The sequence below is a fragment of the Neltuma alba genome, unplaced genomic scaffold, assembly GCF_004799145.2.
Source record: "Neltuma alba isolate B1F8T4 unplaced genomic scaffold, ASM479914v2 tig00010294_pilon, whole genome shotgun sequence".
Lineage (NCBI taxonomy): Eukaryota > Viridiplantae > Streptophyta > Magnoliopsida > Fabales > Fabaceae > Neltuma > Neltuma alba.
In genome coordinates, this window is record NW_021635212.1 from 1,092,737 (window position 1) to 1,115,819 (window position 23,083).

General features: G+C 34.9%; 1 protein-coding gene across 1 annotated transcript; it reads left to right on the forward strand.

Annotated features, from left to right (window-relative positions):
• The first annotated feature begins 914 nt into the window (after nt 1-914).
• Nucleotides 915-6,715, forward strand: LOC114755541 (TMV resistance protein N-like). The gene is made up of 4 exons (XM_028944438.1): nt 915-1,400; nt 2,975-4,085; nt 4,182-4,460; nt 4,562-6,715. The coding sequence occupies exons 1-4, from the start codon at nt 949-951 to the stop codon at nt 6,524-6,526; spliced, it is 3,807 nt and encodes a 1,268-aa protein (XP_028800271.1). The 5' UTR covers nt 915-948; the 3' UTR covers nt 6,527-6,715.
• Nucleotides 6,716-23,083: the final 16,368 nt, after the last annotated feature.

The window sequence follows — 23,083 nt, forward strand, 5'->3', positions numbered from 1 at the left end:
TCTTACCAATTTCCATGGTTCATAACTAGGTAAAAGTCCATATTCTTCTGGCCAAATCCTTATCTATCTGAATACTAATTTTTAAGAAAAATTTGGCTGCATTTTTTCTTAGAAACTAATATTTCTACAAGTTAGAACGCCATTATTTCAACCAATCTCATACTGAAATGTCAAACTCTTCCTTCTGGAAGAGTTACAGATTTGGACAGCAAGCTTAAGCACCCAGAACCTTGATGAAAAAATTATATATAAAACAAATTAAAATAAAGCTTTTTCTTATATTTTCTCCATCTACTAGCTCGTTCTTCCTCTCTTGCACTGATTCTCTGCCTTGTTTTCTGCTTCAAACTACTTCTCTCAAGAAATCAAAATCAAAAGAATGTCACTCTTGAGAAGCAGAGCAACTTTCATGAAGGGATTCCAACATGAATTTTTGGCTTGATTTTTCTTTTGCTTCCTTCTTTCTCTCTTAATTCTGCATGAAATTTCCAAAAACATTCTTCTCCCTATTTCAGCTGTGGCTGCATGAAAATCATGAAGATTTAATGGTCAAGGGAGCTTTAATTTAATAAAAATACAAAAATCATTTTGTAACTTAAATTATACTACAAAATGAGTCTTACATTTAGGATCGGAAGAGTATTAAACTATATTTAATAGAATTTGAAAGTCATTCCGCTCATGAGTCTCACTAGTTATGATTGCAATAACATTACCATCTACATTTTTTCCCTTATAAAATGAGGAAAGAAGGGGGACAAGAGGTCGTGGTGGGATCAAGAAGTGAGAAAAGGACTCGTGAACTGACAGGGTTCCCAGAAGCTCAATCCTTTCTTATATTATATCAAGCACCAAAACAAATGATCCCTTCTGAGTCATTATTTCGAGTCTTCATCAATTCATTCTTCTGAGCAAACCCACAGCTTGCACTATCTCAACAGTCCCACCATGGAAGTACCATGGAAATACCATGTCTTCTTGAGCTTTAGGGGAGAAGACACCCGCAACAGCTTCACAGGTCACTTACATGCTGCTCTTGAACGAAGAGGTATCATAACTTTCATAGATGATAAACTTAGGAAAGGAGAAGATATCTCCCAAGAACTCCTCCAGGCAATTGAAGGATCTCTGGTCTCCATTGTTATTCTTTCCCCAGACTATGCCTCTTCTTGTTGGTGTTTGGCTGAACTCCAAAAGATTCTTGAATCCAAGCGATCTTTGGGAAGAGAAGTTGTTCCGCTGTTCTTTAACATAGATCCATCTCATGTGAGGCATCAGAGAGGTACCATTGGAGATGCTTTTGAAAGCCACAGGGAGAGATTTGCTGATGACAAGGTGCAAGGATGGAGAGATGCTTTGCATGAAGTTGCAAATATATCTGGCTATGACTGCAACCATCGGCAAGTTTTATTTTGCAAAAATATTACAAACCATTTGTTTATATCTTGCTGGTTAAAATAGTTTCTACGGAGCTCTTTTTTTTTTTTAAAAAAAATGCCCATAATAAATTTAAATTATATAACTAATTTGAAGATATTAAGAAAATTAGTTTAGTTGGCTAGTTATAACAAATTAATGTGTGTTGACTTCCCTAAACTATTCTTTTTAATCATCTACATTGGAACTACCTCTCATGGGAATTAAGAACCCTTACAATTGATAAAAATATTTCAGAAAACAAAATTTATAAATTTGGAGGGACAAAATGGATTGAGTATGTTTACCCAGCTTTTATATTAAGGACGAGAAGCAGTTATTAAATTATTATGCTATTTTTATGTGACTGTTTTTTCTTTAATATATCCTTATCAAGCATTAATTACATCAATATGAAAAGCAATACTTAGAATACTTCTCATACAATTTTGTTATATATTTTGATTTTATGGGTACAAACAAAAATACTTTGAGCCAATATAATTTGAATTCGGGGGTGCTTGGTAACAAATTAAAGTATTAAAAAAAATGCTTTTACGTAAGTTGAGATAAAATTTCTTTCACATATTTATTTTGTATATCATAAAATTATTTTTATAACTATGATTTAGTTTTCACCTAAATACCTCCTTCATCTGAAAGCATAGAAATGCAACCTCCGTTATCTCTCACACACACACATATGTATTCATACAAAAGGGACAACTTGGAAAGACTTTATTTTATCAAATATAAGGTGCACATATATATTTAATGATATCTTTTCAAAAATCCCCTAAAAAAATATTTAAAACCATCGAATCAATTTCCACTGCCCATTTTCCCCTATATGCATGTGGATTGTCGAGTAATGCTGAGGAAAATTGGAAAATTTTTCAAACACTTTCAATAATGTTCAAAATTGATTTGTGCGTCATTGTACTTGTACCTGAAATTTGATATGGAAGAGGGTATTTTAGGTAACTCATACAGTATACATATAATTTTTATATAAAATACTCTAAAATATTTTAGAAGAAATATTTGGCCTCGCTGGTTAGGGGCTCGTTTGTTCAAGATTAAACAAATGTGATTGTAGTTCGGATAAACTTAAGAAAGTTAGAAATATAGTGAGAGTTGTGGGAACAAGAATTTAAACTAAATATATGAGCAATGTGTTTAAAAACTTACTTTGATATAACATATAAGAAAAACTAAAAATACTTCTTTTTTCTTTAAAAAAAAATTTCACGATTGTCTTAATGTCCTCCAAATGCCTCAAAGTGGTAAAAACTGAACTAAAATTACCTTTACACTTTCAGACAAATTAGCCTAGATGTCCTGGACCGGATGTTTAAATATACATACATATATCTATAAATATGAAGAAAAACTAATGATCAAGGCGTAAACTACTCTGAAAAAGCATAATTATATTTACAACTTTTAATCTCAAAATTTCTATTTCAACGATATATGCCCATTGTCGATATAAAAAAAAATTGTATTTGTTTTGGACAGACTAAAAGGCCGTTGATTATTCTTTTCCTCCTTGCAGGCATGAAGCGAAATTGATCGAGGAAATTGTTGCAGATGTATGGGCAAAACTACAACCTAAATTACCATATTGTTTCAACAATGAGCTCGTTGGCATTGAATCAAGAGTAGAAGAAGTTAATTCACTTTTAGGGATTGGATTAGCTGGTGTCCGCTTAATAGGAATATGGGGCATGCCTGGTATTGGAAAGACAACTCTTGCAAGAACTATCTATGAGAGGATATTTCGCGAATTTGACATTTGTTGTTTTCTTGCTAATATGAAAGAAAGCTCTGAAACAAATGGCTTCGTTGCTTTGCAAAGAAAACTTCTCTCCAAACTCAAGATAAAAGGCATGGAAGTTGATGATACATATGAAGGAAAGAATATAATAAGAAACATGCTATGCAACAAAAAAGTTCTAGTTGTCTTGGATGATGTAAGTGAAATAAACCAACTAGAAAACCTCTGTATAAAGCAAGCTTGTCTGGCTCCTGGGAGTAGAGTAATTGTTACAACTAAAAATAAGCATGTATTGATAGAGCATGGAGAATTTGAAATTTATGTGGCTGAATTGTTAAACAATGATGAATCTGTCCAGCTCTTCTGCAAGAAGGCTTTTAAAAGGGATGAACCTATAGAAGGTTATTGGAAGCTGTGTAAAGACATCATCCACTATGCTGGAGGTCTTCCTTTAACTCTTGAAGTGTTGGGTTCTTATTTTTGTAGAAGAAGTGAGCTTGAATGGAAAGAAGGTTTGGAGAAAATTAAAATGTTTCCACCAACCGATATTCTAAGGAGACTTAGAATCAGTTATGATGCATTGAGTGAAACGGAAAAGAAAATTTTTTTAGATGTTGCTTGTTGTTTCAAGGGAATGATCAAAGACCAAGTGACACAAATATTTGAAATATGTGGCGATCTTTATCCAATACTTGGAATACGAGAACTTGTTGAGAAATGCTTGCTAACAGAATATTGTTGCGGTCATGGTGCATGGCGTTTGGGTATGCATGATATCCTTCAAAAAATGGGCAAAAGTATTGTTGTAGAGGAATCACCTAATGATGCTGGCCGACGTAGCAGGCTATGGTCACTGGAAGATGTTGATCATGTGATGTCAAAAAACAAAGTAACTTCTATATAGAGACGTATTAAAATTTGTATTCATAAATAACATTCCTCATCCTTTGTTACCATATAATATTGAAATTTTAATGTTTTGTAGGGCACTGATTTGGTTGAAATTATTCATCTTCAATCACATATGCCATATGAAGCAAATTGGGACCCTGAGGTATTCTCTATGACGCGTAGCCTCACAATACTCATCATATTATGTGATGTGTACCTTCCTGGAGGTCTCAAATTTCTTCCCAGTTCATTAAAAATTCTTGAGTGGAAAGCATATCCTCTGAAATCCTTGCCTGATGGTGCTCATCTTGATGAACTTGTTCTCCTTAGAATGCATCATAGCAAGATCATACAACTATGGGGGAGAACACAAGTAAGAACTTCTGTTTTCTTGGCCTTACGAATAATATATCTTAATCTTTTTTCTTTGAAAACAAATCCATTTACGCGTTCCTTTTTTTTTTTTTGGTATAGATGTCAAAAAAGTTAAAGTTTATTGATTTAAGTTATTCTGAAGAATTCATAAGAACTCCTGATTTCTCCATGCTGCCCAATCTTGAGCAACTAATTCTTAAAGGTTGCGTAAGACTTTCTGAAGTTCACCCATCACTTGGACAACATACCAAAGTTGTTGTACTGGATTTGAATGATTGCAAGAATCTTAAAGCTCTTCCAATCAGAATGGAAATGGATTCATTAAAGAAATTGATCCTTTCTGGCTGCTTAAAAGTCAAAAAGCTTCCAGAATTTGGGGAAAACATGACCAAGTTGTTGGTTCTTGATGTGAAAAATTGCAAAAATCTTGTTTGCCTTCCAGGGTCCACTTGTAATTTGAAATCCCTGAAAGTTCTCAATATTTTAGGTTGCTCAAAATTTTCCTCATTGCCACAAAACATTGAAGAAAATAAGTTCTTGGAGGAGCTTGATTTGAGTGGAACTGCTATAAGGGAAATACCTTCATCCATTGTTAGCCTAAAAAATTTGAAGAAATTATATTCGAATGGATGTAATGGTCTAAGTTCAACATCCAGTTCATTAATAAGGAGCTTGCTTTCCCCAGTTCGCAGCGCATTGGGGTTTGATATTCATGAAGCTCCCACTGCATTGGTTTTGCCTCCTTGCATCTCACGTCTAGCATCGCTGAAGGAATTATTTTTGAGTAGATGCAATCTCAAAGTTGAATCAATTCCAAATGATCTTGGCTGCTTACCATCGTTAGAGGTCTTAGATCTTAGTGGAAATGACTTTAGCAACCTACCCGATGGCAGTTGTGTTCTTCCTCCTTCATTCTCAAGGCTTTCCTCATTGAACTCTTTGAATTTGTCTTACTGCAATCTCCGTGATGGATCAATTCCTGAGAATCTTAGTTGCTTGTCATCATTGACAAAACTTGGTCTAAGCCGTAACAAATTTACCCATCTTCCTGCTGGTTGTGTTGCTAATCTTTCACTCCTATCTCATCTGCATTTGAGTTATTGCCCAAAGCTCAAATACTTGCCAGCTCTTCCGCCAAACCTACTGACGATAGATACAGTTGCTTGTCATTCAATGCCACCATTAACTTTTTCAGAATTTCTATCAGTTCTGATTACAACTACTAATGAATTTTCGAAATCCTTTCCATCAAGGATTTTGGATAACATGGATTTCAAAGCTTGGTGGATCCAGAAGAGTGACGTCCCATCATGGTTCAACAATCAAGACTTTCAATTTCTTCTTAAAGTTGATGGTTTTCAAGACAATCATGTTGTTCAACTTTCTAAGATAGAATTCCCTTGTGATGAATTTGATCATTGTCATTCCAATGTGGTTGGTGGTTTTGTGCCATCTGATTCCATTGTGTCAATAAAAGTAGATGTCTCTCATCTTTGCGGCTCAAGTGCAAGGTGGGGTATTTCTCTTTGCATTGTTCTGCAAGATCTAGACGTTCCTTTATGTGCTGAAGATGTGTTCGTTCGAACACTTCGGCTGACTTACAAATTTTCACAAGATGAATTCTTCAAAAAGGAATCCTCATGGAGAATTGTTATGGGAAACAATCCCAATCAAATGCTGATGATTTATTTTCCTAGGAGTAATTTCAAAGTAATTGACTGTGGACAGATCGAATTCATATTTTATACGCAAAAATATAAGCGCATAAAGAAAGTGCAAGGGTTTGGGAAAGTTGGTCTGCAAAGTCAGAGTACGTTTGTGATAAGCAAGTGTGGGTGGCGCGTGATAAGCGAGGAAGATGTTGAAGAATGGCGCAGATCATCAATGAATGTATGCAGCACTAGTGGTAACAGTGAAATCCCTTCTCAGCATTCTCTTTATGCTTATGGAAAGAGAACCTGTGAAGTTGAAGAAATAGAAGAAGAAGAAGAAGAAGAAGAAGAAAACATAGTGACTAATGAGGAAGCCGAAATATTTTCTGCTAAACGAAGAAGAATGAAATGATTTATTTTAATAGGCAACTCACCATCACCCTTTATTTTCTCCAGAAACACACTCGCTCACACACACATACACATATATAATTGATTCGTTGTGTCTCAGGGTGCAAAGTTGAAGAATGCCAATTTGAATGTTGCAAACATTAAACGATGTAAGTAGATTCCTTATTAACATTTTGATTTGCTTTGACAATAACTTTAACTCCACAGAAGATGTTATGCATGACTGCTCTTTCATATTCTGGTTCATATTTCTGCACTGAGTTCTAAAATTTCAATATCAATACAAAGTGCAGAACATGCCAACTTGCCATTATCTGTTTGTTGGATTTTTTTCATGCAAGTTTATTTGCTTCATAGAATTTTGGCTGAAGATAACTAAAATTTGGAAGTTAGAATATTGTACATGTGTCATGACTGCTCCCCTTCCTGCTTCTTCAAGAATCCTTATGTGACAAAGGCAACCAATATACTCCTCCAATCCTTAATATAGGATCTAATTAGTGAGTTAATTTTGGTCTTAAATATAAGACCTATTTCTTATATTTATTAATTTTTTTCTAAATTATTCCTATTAATACTCCCTCAATTATTATCAAGGATGAGAGGAAGGAAGGATATTAAGAAAGTGGTTATGGTGTTTTGGAAAAAAAAATCATATTTCTTATAATTAACTAATTTACCTAACATTTTTAATTTAATCAGATTAGTTAAATAAGTCTTATATTAAAGACCGAAAAGAGTACCATGTGAGATTTTTTCATGTTTTCGTGCCAGATGCTCATGTCCTCTGTTTCTGAACCCCCCTCTCTATACGAGATTACTTTCGTTTGATCTGTCTGTTATATCTATGAGTTTGAAGCATGTCTTTCTCTTTTACATGGCAACAAGATTCCTTCGATTTTTTAACAGGAAGCCCGCTAATGAAAAGCTAAAACTGTGCCGACTATCACTATTCTGTACCTCCAACATCACCCGAAATAGCCTAATGTTTTTTTTTTTTCATCACTATTAAATAAATATTTTGTTTGCATGTTAGAATTTCATTATTAACATGATTGTAAAATTTACCTTTCAATCAACAATTATATGTAGTTTACATTATACTCCTCCGGTTCTTAATACAAAAGCTAATTAGAGATTTGATATTGGTCCAATATATAAGATCTATTTCGCAAGTTTATCAAAAAAAATTTCAAATCAACCCCATCGATATTCCTCAAATTTTTTCGCAAGTTTAGAAAAAATATATTACCCCTAGTCCTTAATATAAAAGCTCATTTGACTTTTATTTTGATCCTAATTATAAGATCTCAATCTACTTTGTCTCTCGTATTTATCTATTTTTTTCCCAAAGTAGTTCTTGTAATAATGGTAGTTTTAGCCAAAATATTTGATTAGTAAGGATATTTTAGAAAAGACAACACCTATTTATTACAAATAACTAACTTAACTTGTTTCTCTAATCTACTCAAATTAGTCAATTAGTTCTTATATTAAGAAAAGAAGGTAGTATCATATTAACTAATTTAACTAACATTCTTAATCTACTCAAATTAGTTAATTAGATCTTATATTAAGGACAAAAGGATCATATCGCTAAACAAAGCTAAGTGCCTATATGTTTGAGGCCTCTCTTTACCAAGCCTGTCAAATTTAAATGCCTTCCAATTTGTTTGCCCTGTTTTAAGTGCCATTTGCATTTTGCCAAGAAAAGGTTATGGTCCTTAAAGCTTCCATTTTGAAAAATTAATACTGCAAAGATGCTTCGAATTAAGTATATTCAGCAAGTCGTTCCCAATAGGAAAAATATTAAGTGGAGAGAACGTGAGAAGAGAGCATATCTGATCAGAGAGATGCCATATATAAAAGCTTCAAACCAGGATGAGAGATAAAGAAGAAGAAGAAAGAAGGAACCCGTAAGATTTCATACTTATGTCTGATACATATATAACTGTACGTGTAGTTAGAGTGAATGAGACCAGTGACATTGGTTGTAACATCTCTAATAAAAGAGAAGGAAAAATCTGAAACCATTGCGAAACAAGCTTCATACCAGCAAGAGTATTATGGTATTTTTATATATCCTAATTCAAAATCAAACTCTTTTGAGGAGAAAGGTAGTCTTTTCTTTCTTTTTTTTGGGTAAATTTTGGAAACTTACATAAATATAAGCCTTTTCTCTAGAACAAGGTAATTGTTGAATGATGATTAAGTACCACCATCTTCCACATAGCGATGTGCGTAGCAATTACTATTATATCAACCCTTCAATTCATCTTGCATCTCCCGGCAGCTTACAGCTATGTATAATTTTAGTTTCATTGAGCATTTTATTATTATTTTTAATTTAAAAGGTATTGATGACTTGAGATTAGGAAATCGAACTCATCATCCGCCACTTAAAAGAGAACTATAAGGCAGTTAGCATTCAGCGTATAATTTCATAATATTTGGTTTTGGGGAGCTTGTTCAATCGCTTGGAGCCACTTAAATCTTAAAGGTTACGTTACTCTTTCTATTAATGTATACTCTTCATTTCTTTGAGATCTTCTGCTTGTGATGGAAGACTTGGAGGCGTTGATGATGGATAATGAGTACATCTGGATTTTTATTTTAAGTTTTTCGCTGTTAGAATCGTGTTTTGATTCTGTTTCTATGATTTGGAAACTTGGGTTTTGAGTTTTAATTGAAGCAATGTGAACTAATTAAGAGAAGAACAATAGAGATTTCCCAGAGGGTTCTTGCGATACATGAATTTCTTCGGTTGTAATTAATGCATATGACAAAACCAAATGTTCTAATTTGTTTTTTCGGATATGAGTATGTTGCATTTTCATGCTCAAAGGTGTGGAATTTTGATGTGCCTGCTAAAACCCAAGTTTATTGCTACAAGGAAGTTTGAATTTGCAAAAATAATGGGATTGATATGTTGAGATGCCTTGTTGACATGGTTTTATAACTTTAGTTAGGAGCTTGTTTCATCATTTAAAATCACATAAAGCACTTGGGAGTGTTTGATTAATTAGAAGATTCTTATGGGGGAAGTTATGGGCTTAAAATCACCATATTGTGAGATGTTGTAGGTAGTTGGCAGTGTCTCCTCGCTTGGTACATGCTAAATGTCTTCTAGACTTGCTTTAATTGGTTGTTTGGTACCAATCGAGATTGGATTTAGCATGAGAGCGTTAAACTTGTGAAATTTATGTTATTTTATCACATTTTACTTTAGTTATTGCACTTTTTCGTAAATTAATGTATATCTAAAAATACTTATGAAAGAAAAATATGCACGATACTTGGGCTAAAGTTATGAATATTTGGTTAATTGTGAATATTTTGCCCCTATTTCATCAAATTTGACTTTCATATTTTGTCTTGCTTTGTAGGTAATTGAAGCTTGCTCATAGAGACATTTGAAGCAAATATTAATCCCTATGGAGTTGGAAAGAAGCTTAGGAAATCAAGACACAATGGAAAAAATCAAATAAATAAGGTATCCGAAACAGTGAGCTGTTGGCCTCTGCCAACAGAAGTCTTTGGCTTCAACCAACAAAGGAGGCAGAGAGAAATTGGCTGCAACCAAGAGAAATCTTGGCTACAACCAACACAAAATTACTAATACTCTGCGTTTTGAAGACAGCATACATCCTAGGGCTCCATATGCCATATAAATTGAAGGGATGCATCATTTTCACTCATTCTGGTCTTCTTGAGAACATTTGGGAGCTCTTTAGCATGCTAGGGCATGGATTTTAAAGTCTGGAAGAGATTTTGGCTCCATATATGTATTTTTTCATTGGATTTAGGAACATGTGTAGCTAACCCTTTGATTTTGAGATTATTTTGAACTTTTGTGTAGATTAGCTCTTGATTTCTCCTCTTATTTTGTGATTAATGATATATATACACTACTACAAAAAATACATATAACGATGCCATTTAACAGCAGTTATAAAGAAAATTACTATGGAAAAAAAAGGTGGTGGCATTTTTGAAATTAAGTCAAGTGATGATTCACTGTCCACAATGGCTATTAAGATAACTACCGTGGAAAGTTATTTTAACGGTGGTTATATATTATCACCACTGTTAAAATAACTCTCCACGATGGTTATCCTAATAACCGCCGTGGAAAGTTTGCAACTAAACCCTATCGTGCATTTTTGTTTTCATAGTTTCATAGTTACAGAGCACCATGGTTCCCATCTGTCCCCCCATCCAAGAGGAGCTTGACTAGTGATTACAAGAAGAAACAGAGAGAGTTCGAGCTTAACTTAGAGAAGAACATAAGGCGCATATGCAAAAGATATGTGAAGAGTTCGATGCCAAGTTTCAACAGGTTATGATAATGATAGGCACAACCAGATTCCAGATGCCTTAAGTGTTTGAATTGTCACAAGTAATAATCTATTTAAGTTTATTTAATGTGCCTTAAATAATTTCTTTCTATGTTTCAGGGTTCACCTATGATTAAAAGTGGGAAGGGCAGTAATAATCAAACAAAACAGCTGATAATGTCTGACCCTGACCCTAGCCCTGACCCTACCCAAGAAAATGGATTGCCATGTGCTCTCTATGTGAACTTTGAAGGTTTATCTCATCATGTCGCTGATGGTCAAGCATTCTTAGGCACAACAATCCATGGCAAAAAAGTTCTGAAGGATCAAATGAGGGTGACAGTAGATAAAGTTTGTAATAGTTAAGGTGGTACATCAGTGCCTAACCCTACTGATGAGGTTGGACTACTGGCCCAGGCTAAAGGAGTTTTCATTTTGTGGCCAAGAAGACTTGTTGGAAAGCCAGTAGCAACAGCAAAGAAAGCGATAGCCAAGAAGGCAACAAAGAGCGCAATTCCTATCCTCAAGCCTCTTGCTACCAATGTTGGGGTTATGTAAGGAGGTTTGGTGGTTCTTTTTACCATGGTGGAAAATATGGAGCAGCCACTTACTTTCAAAATGTCGCTGGGGGTTGTAGGTTCAAATTTAATGTATGACTTCACCATTGACAAGAAGAACTTCATTCAGTTCCTCAACTTCCATTGACAAGAAGAACTTCATTTAGTTCCTCAACTTTGAGGAGCTAGATATAGCCTTCATGTAGCCAATTATTTTATAAGTTACAATATTATTTTCTTATTTCATGTTTTACTTATGCATATCCTAGTGTGTCTTATTTGAACAATATGCACTTTACCCGTGTTTGCAACGATAGAGGACTTGAGGGCACATATAGCTTTATGTGTCCTTAAAAAGTGCAAAAAGTAATAAATATTATGGAAGCGAGATCAATCTACATGATAACCACAATGACCCAGACGAAAAAGAAATTATATTTTGCACCTTACATAGAATAATAAGTATGTTATTGTATTTAAGACACACAAATTATATATACAGGATTATAATTAACATAGTTCATATTTTACAGTTATCATTGAACCCTCATTGTTTTTCCTCCCTTAATAACAATGTCTACTAGTTCGATTCCTTCCATAGAGCTCTACAAGAGGAAACCAAATATGTCATTGACATATGTTTATACATTTATTACGTGTAAAGTTTACAAAATGTGCTCTAATATCATTTTTTTTATTGTTGATGGGGCTTTTTATATTTCAATGTTGTGGCCAAGCAGAAAAATAAGTAACCACCAACATGGATTCTCCGACAAATATGTTGTTCTGAGCTAAGTATATGTTTATAAATTTTTTTTATAATCAAAATTAGATATTCAATTTTATATTTTATTTTGTTAGTACTATTGTCAACCAAGGGAGTGTTGAATATGGATATTATGTCATCTACTATGTGAATGACATCATTCAGACAAGGGTTACTAAGAAGTTAGATAAGGTAAATATAAGTTACATTGTAATTCTTCAATTCTTTTCACATTTTTTATCAAGTTGACTAATGACTATGTTATTTTTAATTTACAGGCATTTTAAGAAAGTGTGCCTGATAATTCTCAAAATTTCTACCAATTCAACTTGTTTTAACACTCTTTTCTAGGTTTCAGAAGGTAATTGTACAAGGTTATTCCCTTAAAGCTAGAAAATATGGCTTGAAAAAGTAAACTTTGATTTATGCTAATAATTGGGGATTATTTATGCAATGCTTCTAAGATTCATGTTGCAAGAAATAGCAAGGGCTGGAAGATGAATGACAAGGAGAAAGATTCAACCAATTTTGGCTAATCAAAGGAAGATCAAGGACCCAGAGCTAGCAAAGATAAAAGGCCGTAGTACCTGAAGAAACTTACCACGGCATCTCTAATAGAAAGGAAAGAGAGGCATCCTGTATAAGGTGTCGTGGCGCCTGTCTATATCCGCATCGATGCCTAGTCCTTCCCAAGGAGCTTGTCATTCTGTAATAGGCACCACAACATCTGTTTACATTTGCCGCGATGCCCAACCCTTTCCAAGAAGTTCCCATTCTGTGTAATCCATATCCACCACGGCGTCTATCCCCTCACAACTGTGCATTTAGTATTTGTAACTTAAAAATTAGGACATATAAGAGGGGAAACTCATGACTTTTGATAGACTTGGACTTAGGGGCTTATTTGGATGTGTTCTTTACTAGGGTTTGATGGTTTTAAAGCTTGGGAACATTGAGCTTGAAGTTGCAAGAGATGAAAAGCTTCTTCCTTCATTTTTCTTGGTTTTCTTCTCCTCTTCTCCTTTGTTTTTGTAATAGTTGTGAAATGTCTGTGTATTTATAGCTCTTTACGGAACATGTACAGCTAAAGTAGTCATTTTAGGGTTATTTTGATCTATTGTATAGACTAAGACTTGTTTTAACTCTTGCTTTAGTGTTAATGATAATGTTATGTTGTTTTTATCTTCAGCTTAATGCTTCCTTATGATTGGCTACTATTTGGAATGATTTATTGATTGCTTGAAGCTTGAGAAAGTTAAATCAATCTTTGAACTTGGGTAAAATGTGCTAGATTGGGAAGTTATCCTATTAAATGGATGGTTTGTTGGTAGAATAAAGATATATCTATTAACCTGGCATTGTCCAAAAAGGGTTTTGGTTTTCAAAGCGTAATCTTTTTAAACAAAAGCATGAGTTTGTGAAGTTTTACTAAGATTGGAAAACTTGGTTTTGACTTGAGAAAGCTTAATGAATATTTGTGAACCTTAGGCTAACTTAACTTATCGTTAAATACCACAAGAGAAGTTACTAATCAAGTTTTATGAAGTACAATGGTGAGAAATAACCCTAGATCCTTATTTGTCTCAAAGTCAAGTTTATTTTATTTCAAGTTTAATCATTGTTTTCAGAGTATATTAAACAACTTTATTTACAATAATTATTTAACTTAACCTAATTAAGAACACAATTATGATTTTTAACTCGTCTAGCCTTAGTCTCTAAGGGAACAATACTTTTTATACTACTTACGACCCGTTCACCTGTGAGCTAATCGTCGAACAAGTTCTTGGCGCCATTGCTAGGGACTAATGGCAAGATTGTTTGTGGTTGGTTGTCCTTGTTGTGTGATTGGTTACGCTTAAGTTTTTCTTCTAGCATCTGTAGTGATAGTTATAGGTAGAGTAGTAATATTTAGTTATTTAGTTTTATTTGATAAGTTTGATACTTTTACTTTTAATCTAATCTAATAGGTACCTCTTGACGCATACAAAGAAACTTGGAAGTTATTCTGGAAGAGGATATAGAGGAAGAATATAGTTCTAAAGAAGCATCAAGTTCTGAAGAAGAAGTTAAAATCACATCGGAGATTTGGTAACAACCCCGGCAGAATGGGCCAAGTTTGAATCCATGGCAAGCATGATCTTTTAGCGCTAAACAAATGGTGCCTTTGAGTTTTCTTAGTCAACAACAACAACAATAGCAGCATCATCATCATCATTAGAAGGAAGAATCCAAAATTGAGAAAGTGCTTGCTTAGTTGTTGGCAAATCAAGAATCTACAAGGGCTAAGAATAAGGCCATCTTCTTGCTCCATGAAACTGCTATCAAGAATCTTGAGGTTCAGATAGGTCAGTTGGCTTCATAGATAAATGTCCTTATAAGGAATAATCTTCCAAGTGAAACCATTCCTAATCCAAAAAGGGATGGTGAAGAAGAGTGTAAAGCCATCACTTAGAGAAGTAGAAAGCAACTACCTAACATTCCTAACTCTAATGGAGCAAACAAAGAGATCACGGATGATGTGGTGATTGATCTTGATGAAAATGAACCTACAGAAGAGGACATTATAGAAGAAGAAGAGAGCAAGAAAAGGAAACAAATAGAATAAAATCTTGATGATATGGTTAGAGGAAAGAAAGTAGAAGGTGAAATGATGGATGATAAAAAGAGGAAGACAACTACTCTTCCTCCCCCAAAGATGCAACCACTTCCCTTTCCTTGAAGATTTAGAAAGAAAGAGGAAGATGCCCTGTTCAAAAAGTTTTTATACATATTTAAGCAATTGCATATCAACATCCCATTTGCTGAAGCACTTGAGTAGATGCCAAAGTATGCCAAGTTTCTCAAGGATGTCTTGTCCAAGAAGAAGAGATTTGGTGAATTTGAAATAGTAGCCCTTACAGAAGATTGTATTGCTATCCTTCAGAGGAAATTTCTACCCAAATTAAGAGATCTAGGTAGTTTCTATATCCTGTGCAACATAGGCAAACACTTCAATGGAAAGGCTCTATGCGATTTGGGAGCTAGTATTAATCTGATGCCTCTTGTTATTTTCAATCAATTAAATTTGGGTAAAGTAAGACCAACCATAGTTACATTGCTCTTTGCTAACAAAAGTGTCTCATAGCCTAAAGGAGTCATAGAAGATGTCTTGGTAAAGGTACACAAATTCATATTTCTAGCTGACTTCATTGTATTAGACTGTGAGGTAGATTGAAACATTCCTATCATCTTAGGAAGACCAATCTTAGCTACTGCAAGAACTCTCATTGATGTGGAAAAGGGTAAAATCACCATGTGAGTGAATGATGAGAAGGTGATATTCAACATGAATAAGGCCTTGAAGCTTCCAGATGATCCTCCTCAGTGCAATTATGTAGATGTGATTGAATCTATAGTATAAGATGAGTTGAATAACTCTCTTACTAAAGATCTCTTGGAAGCATCGTTAGTTAAAGAAACAAGTAGTATTGATGGTGAGATTGAAGAGTATACAGAGATGTTAAGCATTGAAGCATTTCCTTATCAAAGAGTTAAGGCTTTTGAGCCTCTTAATGTGACTAATGTATTTAGTTCACCACTAAAACCTTCTACTGAGGAACCTGCTGTGTTGGAATTAAAGACTTTACCTCCACACCTTAAGTATGTTTATTTGGGGAGTTCTACCATGTTACTTGTGATTATATCTGCTAAGTTGTCTAATTTACAAGAGGAGAAGTTGTTAAGAGTTTTGAGCAACCACAAAAAAGCTATTGGGTAGTCCATAGCTGACATTAAGGGGGACAACCCCTCTTCGTGTATACAAAAAATTCTATTAGAAGATGATCACAAGCCATCCATTGAGCATCAAAGGCGACTGAATCTAGTTATGAAAGAGATAGTCATGAAAGAGATTCTTAAATGGCTTTTTGCTGGTATATTTTAACCAATTTTTGATAGCTCATGGGTGAACCCAGTTTAATGCGTCCCTAAAAAAGGTAGTATAACTATTGGCTAACACCCAGAATGAGCTAGTTCCTACTCGTACTATAACTGGGTGGAGAATTTGTATGGACTATAGAAAGTTGAATGCTGCAACTAGAAAGGACCATTTTTCACTACTATTTATTAACCAGATACTAGATAAGCTGGTGGAGCAAGAATTCTTCTGTTTCTTGGATGGATACTCTAGATATAATCAAATTGCTATAACCCCAGATGATCAAGAGAAGATGACATTTACTTGTCCTTGTGGCACCATTGCTTTCAAAAGGATGCCTTTTGCTCTTTGTAATGCTCTAGCAACATTCCAAAGGTGGATGATGGCCATTTTTGCTGACATGATCAAGAAGATAGCTAAAGTATATGATTTCTTAGTTTTTGGAGATTCTTTTGATTACTGCTTAGATAATTTAGCTGCTGTTTTGCAAAGACGTAAGGAAACCAACTTGGTTCTGAACTAGGAAAAATATCACTTCATATTACAATAGGGTATTGTCCTTCATCATCGCATATCCAAATAGGGACTAGAAGTTGATAAAGCGAAGGTCTTTGTTATTGAGCAATTGCCCCCAGCAACAAATGTGAAGGGTATTGAAAGTTTCTTAGGTCATAAGGGATTCTACCTTCGCTATATTAAGGATTTCTCTAAGATCACTAAGCCTTTGTACAATCTTCTAGAAAATGATATGGAGTTCAAATTTGATAATGCTTACATAAAATCTTTTGAAGAGTTAAAGAAGAGACTCATATCCGTACTTGTTCTAGTGGCACCATATTGGGAATTACCCTTCATCATTATGGCTGATGCTAGCAATTTCACTATTGGTGTAGTGTTGGGACAAAAAGCAGACAGAATCTTCCACCCTATTTATTATGCAAGCAAGACCCTTGATGATACCTAACTTAATTACGCCATTACAGAAGAAGAGTTGTTAGAAGTGGTATTTGCTTGTGAGAAATTCCGCTCTTATATTGTAGGGACTAAGGTGACTGTCTACATAAACCATTCTGTGCTCAAGTATCTATTTAACAGGAAAGATTCCAAGGCACATTTAATTCGCTAGGTTCTCTTGCTCCAAGAGTTTAACTTGAAAATTGTTGATAGAAAGGGAAATGAAGACCAAGTGGTAGATCATCTTTCTTGGTTGAGTACTGAAGCTCAACAAGATCATTACTAAGAGATTAATACAGCTTTCCCTGATGAATATTTGTTCTTTGTAGATAATTCATCTACACCGTGGTATGCAAATCTTGTTAATTATCTGGTTTGTGGAACCTTGCCACCAAACTTAAATTTCTACCAAAAGAGGAAATTTCTTCATGATGCAAAGATGTATTTCTAGGAAAAGCCTTATTTATTCAAAAGGTGTGCCAATCAGATTATAAGAAGATGTATCCCTGAAAGTGAATAGCAGGACATTTTAGAGTGTTGTCACTCCTCTGCTTATGGAAGACACTTTGGAGGAGAGAAAACCACAACTAAAGTCCTTCAAAGTAGTTTCTATTGGCCCTCATTGTTCAAGGATGCATATGCCTTTGTGATCCAATGTGATCAGTGTCAATGAGTTGGAAATATCTTAAGAAGAAATGAAATGCTTCTAAATAACATATTAGAGGTTGAACTCTTTGACGTATGGGGGATCAATTTCATGGGACCATTTTCAAAGTCTCTCAATAATGAGTACATCTTAGTCGCTGTGGACTAGGTCTCAAAATGGGTAGAAGCTCCAGAATGTGTATCTAGTGATGCTAAGACGATGCTTAAATTTCTCAAGAAGAACATCTTTATTAGATTTGGGACACTCGGAGCTATCATCAGTTACAGTGGTTCTCATTTTTATAACCATCAATTTTAAGCTCTGATAAAGAAGTATGGTGCGACGCATAGGGTAACTTTGGCATATCACCCTTGGTCTAATGGCCAAGCTGAAATATCGAATCAAGATATTAAAAGCATTCTCAAGAAGGTAGTGGGTACAACAAAGAAGGATTGGTCACTAAAACTAGATGACGCTCTATAGGCCTACAGGACAGCTTATAAAACTCTGATTGGGATGTCTCCATATGGGTTGGTGTTCAGAAAAGCATGCCATTTGCTTGTGAAATTAGAGTATGAAACCTATTGAGCCATAAAAAAAAGTTCAATCTTTACTTTCAAGCTACTGGTGCAAGAGGCTCCTTCAACTGAATGAATTACAGGAATTTCGCCTCAATGCCTATAAGTGTACAAGGCTGTATATAGAAAAGACCAAGAAGTATTATGATAAGAAAATTATACCTAAGGTGTTTGAAGCTAGGCAAAAAGTGTCACTTTATAACTCAAAATTAAGACTCTTTCCTGGCAAACTAAAATCACGTTGGTCAAGGTCGTTCACGGTAGTACAAGCTACCAATCATGGTGCTATGGAGCTAGAAAATGATAAGGGTGAGAGGTTTCATGCAAATAGCCATCGGCTAAAGCACTAGTGGGGCAGAAAGGCGGATCATCAAGTTTCCACTATCTATCTCTCTTAGTCATCATAAAGAGCTGAAGAGTTAGGCTGAAGACTATAAACTAAGTGCTACCTGGGAGGCAACCCAAGCTCTGAACCTTTCTTTTACATTTTTATTGCTTTTGATTTTATTTGAGTAGTTTTATGTTTGATCTTGGTTTTTATAGGCATGAAGGCTTCTCCGCAAATCAATAGATCATCAAAAGGAAGAATGATTGCTTTCTAACCATTACATCTAGGGAAGTGCACCTAACCCTAACCTCAATGAAGTTAAACTCTACTTCTCAAGCCTTAACTGTGCCCTTATTATTGTTGTTGAATAATCAAGTGCCTCCAATATGAATTTGAATGATATTGTGGCTTTTGGTTGTTGCTTTGATTACTCTGGAAATTGTGCTAACTTGAGGCTTAATTCTTGTGTTGTCTTTAAACTCTTGTTTGCGTTTTGTTAATTTTTATGATTGTTCTTTTATGTGGTCTTATTTTCTTTTGTTTTGCATGTCTGGGTTTGTGGGTCTGGTTAAGTTGTAAGTGTTTCTAGTTGTTTTAGGGGTTTCTAAAGAGCTTCTGTAATAACCACCGCAGCATGTTTCAAAAGGCACCGTGGTGTTTGGTCATTTTGTTGTTTTGTCATGTCTGTAATAAGCGCCGCAACATGTTATCAAATGCATCATGATGGTCTTGTTAAACCTTCTCTCGCCTCTGCCTTAGCTACTATGGCTATTTCACACATAAGCTGTAGTATTCAAAGTTCTCGTCTTTCAATAAAAACCACTTGACTCCTTCAAATATGAGCCGCGTTGTCTGCTTTTTCACCACAGTCTACCCATTTCTATTAGAGGCATCGTGGCATAAGGATTTATCTACCACAGTGTGTTTGCTGTTTCTAAACCTTCAAATTTTTGGTTTCCTATTTTTGCCCTTATATTTTTTTTTTTGCATATTTCCACTTTACCTCTATGCATCTAGCCCATTTTTTGTGTCAAGTTTATCCCTCCTTATTTTAAAACCCTAATTTTTTTTGTCTTTTCACTTTTCTAATTTCATTTCTCCCTCTTTCCTCCCATTCGAACTGCCCAAACCCTTTCTCCCATTTTCAGTTTGCTCTCCCATCCTCTCTACCCTCAGTCTCCATTTCCCTCCATTTCTCTCACAGTCGACTCTGTCTCATATTCCTGCTCTTAAGGACGCTACTGCCATCCCCTCCATTTTCATGCTGCTTGTGTCTTTCTTTGTTAGTTGCCTGGCTTCAAAGGTAGTTTTTCTCTCTTTTTCCCTGTTTAGTTTTTTTTTAAGTAGGACAGTGTGATTTTAGGTAGGTGTATTATGGTTTAGACTGAAGTTTGAAGTAGATAGTAGGGAGTTTTATTTGTTGAGGTTGATTATGGTTAGGATTAGGGGTTGATATTGAGAATGCTTTCAAAATCAAATTTCTATAAAACATCTTTTGCATTATTTGAAAAAGCAATTGTACTACTTTCAATTGTGAAAAAGTCGATGACTTGGAACATAGGTAATAGTTGTGAAGATTATCAAATGACACTTCCATATTGCCCAAGTTGTGTTTGAAATTGAAACTCAATTTGAAGTGCTGTTCTTTTTTAAAATGAGTTTATTGAAATGCCTAATTGTTTGTTTTTTGATGTGAGTACTTGGGCATGACCTTTTGAAATTAGTTCGAATAGGCATCTACTGATAGATGCCTACCTTCAAAACATATTCTCAAAATCTTTGTGCAACTCTGTTTGGATAAAAATTAGAGAAGTAGATTTGAGTTTCAAGGTAAGAATGAACTAATGGTAGAGTGGAGTTGAGTAATGGTGAGAGTGAGCTTTTGAATTGTTTGATGACTATATGGCTTTAACTTTTGATCTTTATCTTTGATCGAAGTTTAGGGGAGAGCTTTCTTTTTCTTAGGATAGCTTAGTTATCTTTCTCTTTTGTTTTATGGTTGTGGTGTTTTGTTTGCTTAGTCTTTATGTGGTATGCTTTGTTTGTTTTGTGTAGGAAAACAAACAAATGGCCCCAAAGAAGAAAGCCCATGCTACATTTGCCCTATCAAGGATTTAATCAACAAGAGATGGTTGCATTAAGAAAGAGAATTTCCATGCACAAGTAAATTTGGGTTTTACAAGAAGGCAAGGAAGTTGCAGCTCTTGAAACTAATTGGACCAAAAACTGTGGGGAATGAAAAACTAGTCCGGAAGTTTTATGTTAAGGTGGCTACTAACTTGAGCAATGAGATGCTTATTCGGTACAAATTATTCCTCATTACTTAGGAGTGGATAAGAAACTTCTACCAACTACCCAAAATTGAAGAGTGCAAATATCGATGGTACTTGAGCAACCAAAAAGAGATTCCTCTATATGCGATCTCATCCACACTCACTGGCTCATAGGAGAACAAATGGACAAGACCCAAGAGGGGCTAGGCCTATATTCTAAGAAAGGACATGACATATGAGGCTAGGATATAGTTGCATATTGTTACTAGAAACATAATGTCGACCAGCCATTTGAGTAAAGCCCCATGGAATCTAGCCCTTCTGATGTATCTACTCATGATAAATGTGGATGAGTGTATAGAGGATTTCATCTTTGATGCCATATAGGATGCCAGTCGGACACACAACACCAATCTAATCATGTCTCACTTGATCTTGGATCTGCTGACTTAAGAAGGAGTGGAATAAAAGGAGAAGGATCCAAAGTTCAAACCAGCCTCAAAATTCAACTACTCCACTATAGTTCCTGAATGAGAACAGCAGCATATAATAGAAGAAATGTACACTTAACAAGTCCTTAAAGAGTACAGGAGGGAACATGAAGCCTAAGCCAGCACTAATTTGACCCTACTACTTAGAGTTTAGACCTCCTCCATGAGAAATTGGACAGAGAGATATGCCACAGGAGGCGTAGATAGAGGCACATAGAGGAACTGTTGGTTCAAATTGCTTGGAAGCTAGAAATTGAAGTACCTGATATTAAAAACACAAGTACCGAGGCTAAGGGTAAAGAAGAGTTGAATAAGGAGGAGGATGAAGCTGAGGCTTCTAATGGCGGTGTTAATGAAGATGAAGACATGGCAATAGATCTGCTTGCTGAGGATGATGCAAACTAAGGGTTGAGCAGAGAAGGGATGAGGATAACTACCTGGAGCCATTTGCTGTTGTTGCCGCTACTGCTACATGCTTTATTTTGCTATATTTTGTTATGCTTTATTTTGTTGTGACTATTGTTGCCTAGCTTTGTGTTACTTGTTCAATTGCATTGTTGAAAGGCTACTAATGGCCTGGATTGCTAACTATTTTGGTACAGGATGATTAATTTTGAACTGTAAATGTGAACGCAGAGAAGGGATGAGGATAACTACCTGGAGCCATTTGCTGTTGTTGCCGCTACTGCTACATGCTTTATTTTGCTATATTTTGTTATGCTTTATTTTGTTGTGACTATTGTTGCCTAGCTTTGTGTTACTTGTTCAATTGCATTGTTGAAAGGCTACTAATGGCCTGGATTGCTACTATTTGGTACAGGATGATTAATTTTGAACTGTAAATGTGAACGCCTGTATATAAGCTAATAATAGCTTATTCTTGACAAATGATATATGTTGGTTCAATTTTGTACATATTCTATTGAATTGACTTTTCTGACCTGTGTGAATAGCTCATATCTGTACAGGTGTAGGCATACTAATTTTTGATCCCTCATGTGCTAAATCTTTTGATTTTTATGTTTTAGCACACGAGGAAGACCTCCATATACTCTGTTGACAATGAGGACACTGTCTATTTTCGGGTTAGGGAATGTGGAGGTGATTTTTGAATGACATAAATCACTATAACACTTTTTGATGAGTTTGATGCAAACTTTTTTGCAAACTACAGTTGATTTGGTTAGATTCTGATGTAAAACTCAAGGTAAGCTTGTTTAATGTTTATGAATGTAGATTAGACTGATGAATGAGTTGTTCGAGTGCTCTGATCCAATGATATGAATGAGTTGCTTAGTTAGTATTCTTTGCTGGGAAGTTTGGTTAATATGCAACTACAGATGATTCATTTCTCTAAAGCCTGTTTTTTTAGTAGGTTTGATTTAAAAATGATGTATTTGTAGAGTCATAAGTGTTTTGAATGTATTTAGCTAGGGAATTAAGTGCATATCTATTTATATGTTCATTTTCAACTCCATGATTTCAGAAACTTGATCCCAATTTGCTCAAAGTTTATAAATCACTTTACATGATTTTGAAAAATGATCAGGGCATTCTTTAAGTGCGATTATGCCTTTCAAGCTGACCCTAACAAAATATTATGCCCTTTGCACCTATTTTAGTACTTGGAATAACCTGAAAGAATTTTGTTTGAACCCGTAACCATTTCCTGAGCCACTTAACTTGAAAAACCATGAACTACATTACTT

Coding starts and splice junctions, on each gene's coding strand:
- LOC114755541 (XM_028944438.1), top strand. CDS start 949: ATGGAAGTACCATGGAAATACCATGTCTTCTTGAGCTTTAGGGGAGAA. Junction 1,401..2,974: donor GGCTATGACTGCAACCATCG/GCAAGTTTTATT, acceptor TCCTCCTTGCAG/GCATGAAGCGAAATTGATCG. Junction 4,086..4,181: donor ATGTGATGTCAAAAAACAAA/GTAACTTCTATA, acceptor AATGTTTTGTAG/GGCACTGATTTGGTTGAAAT.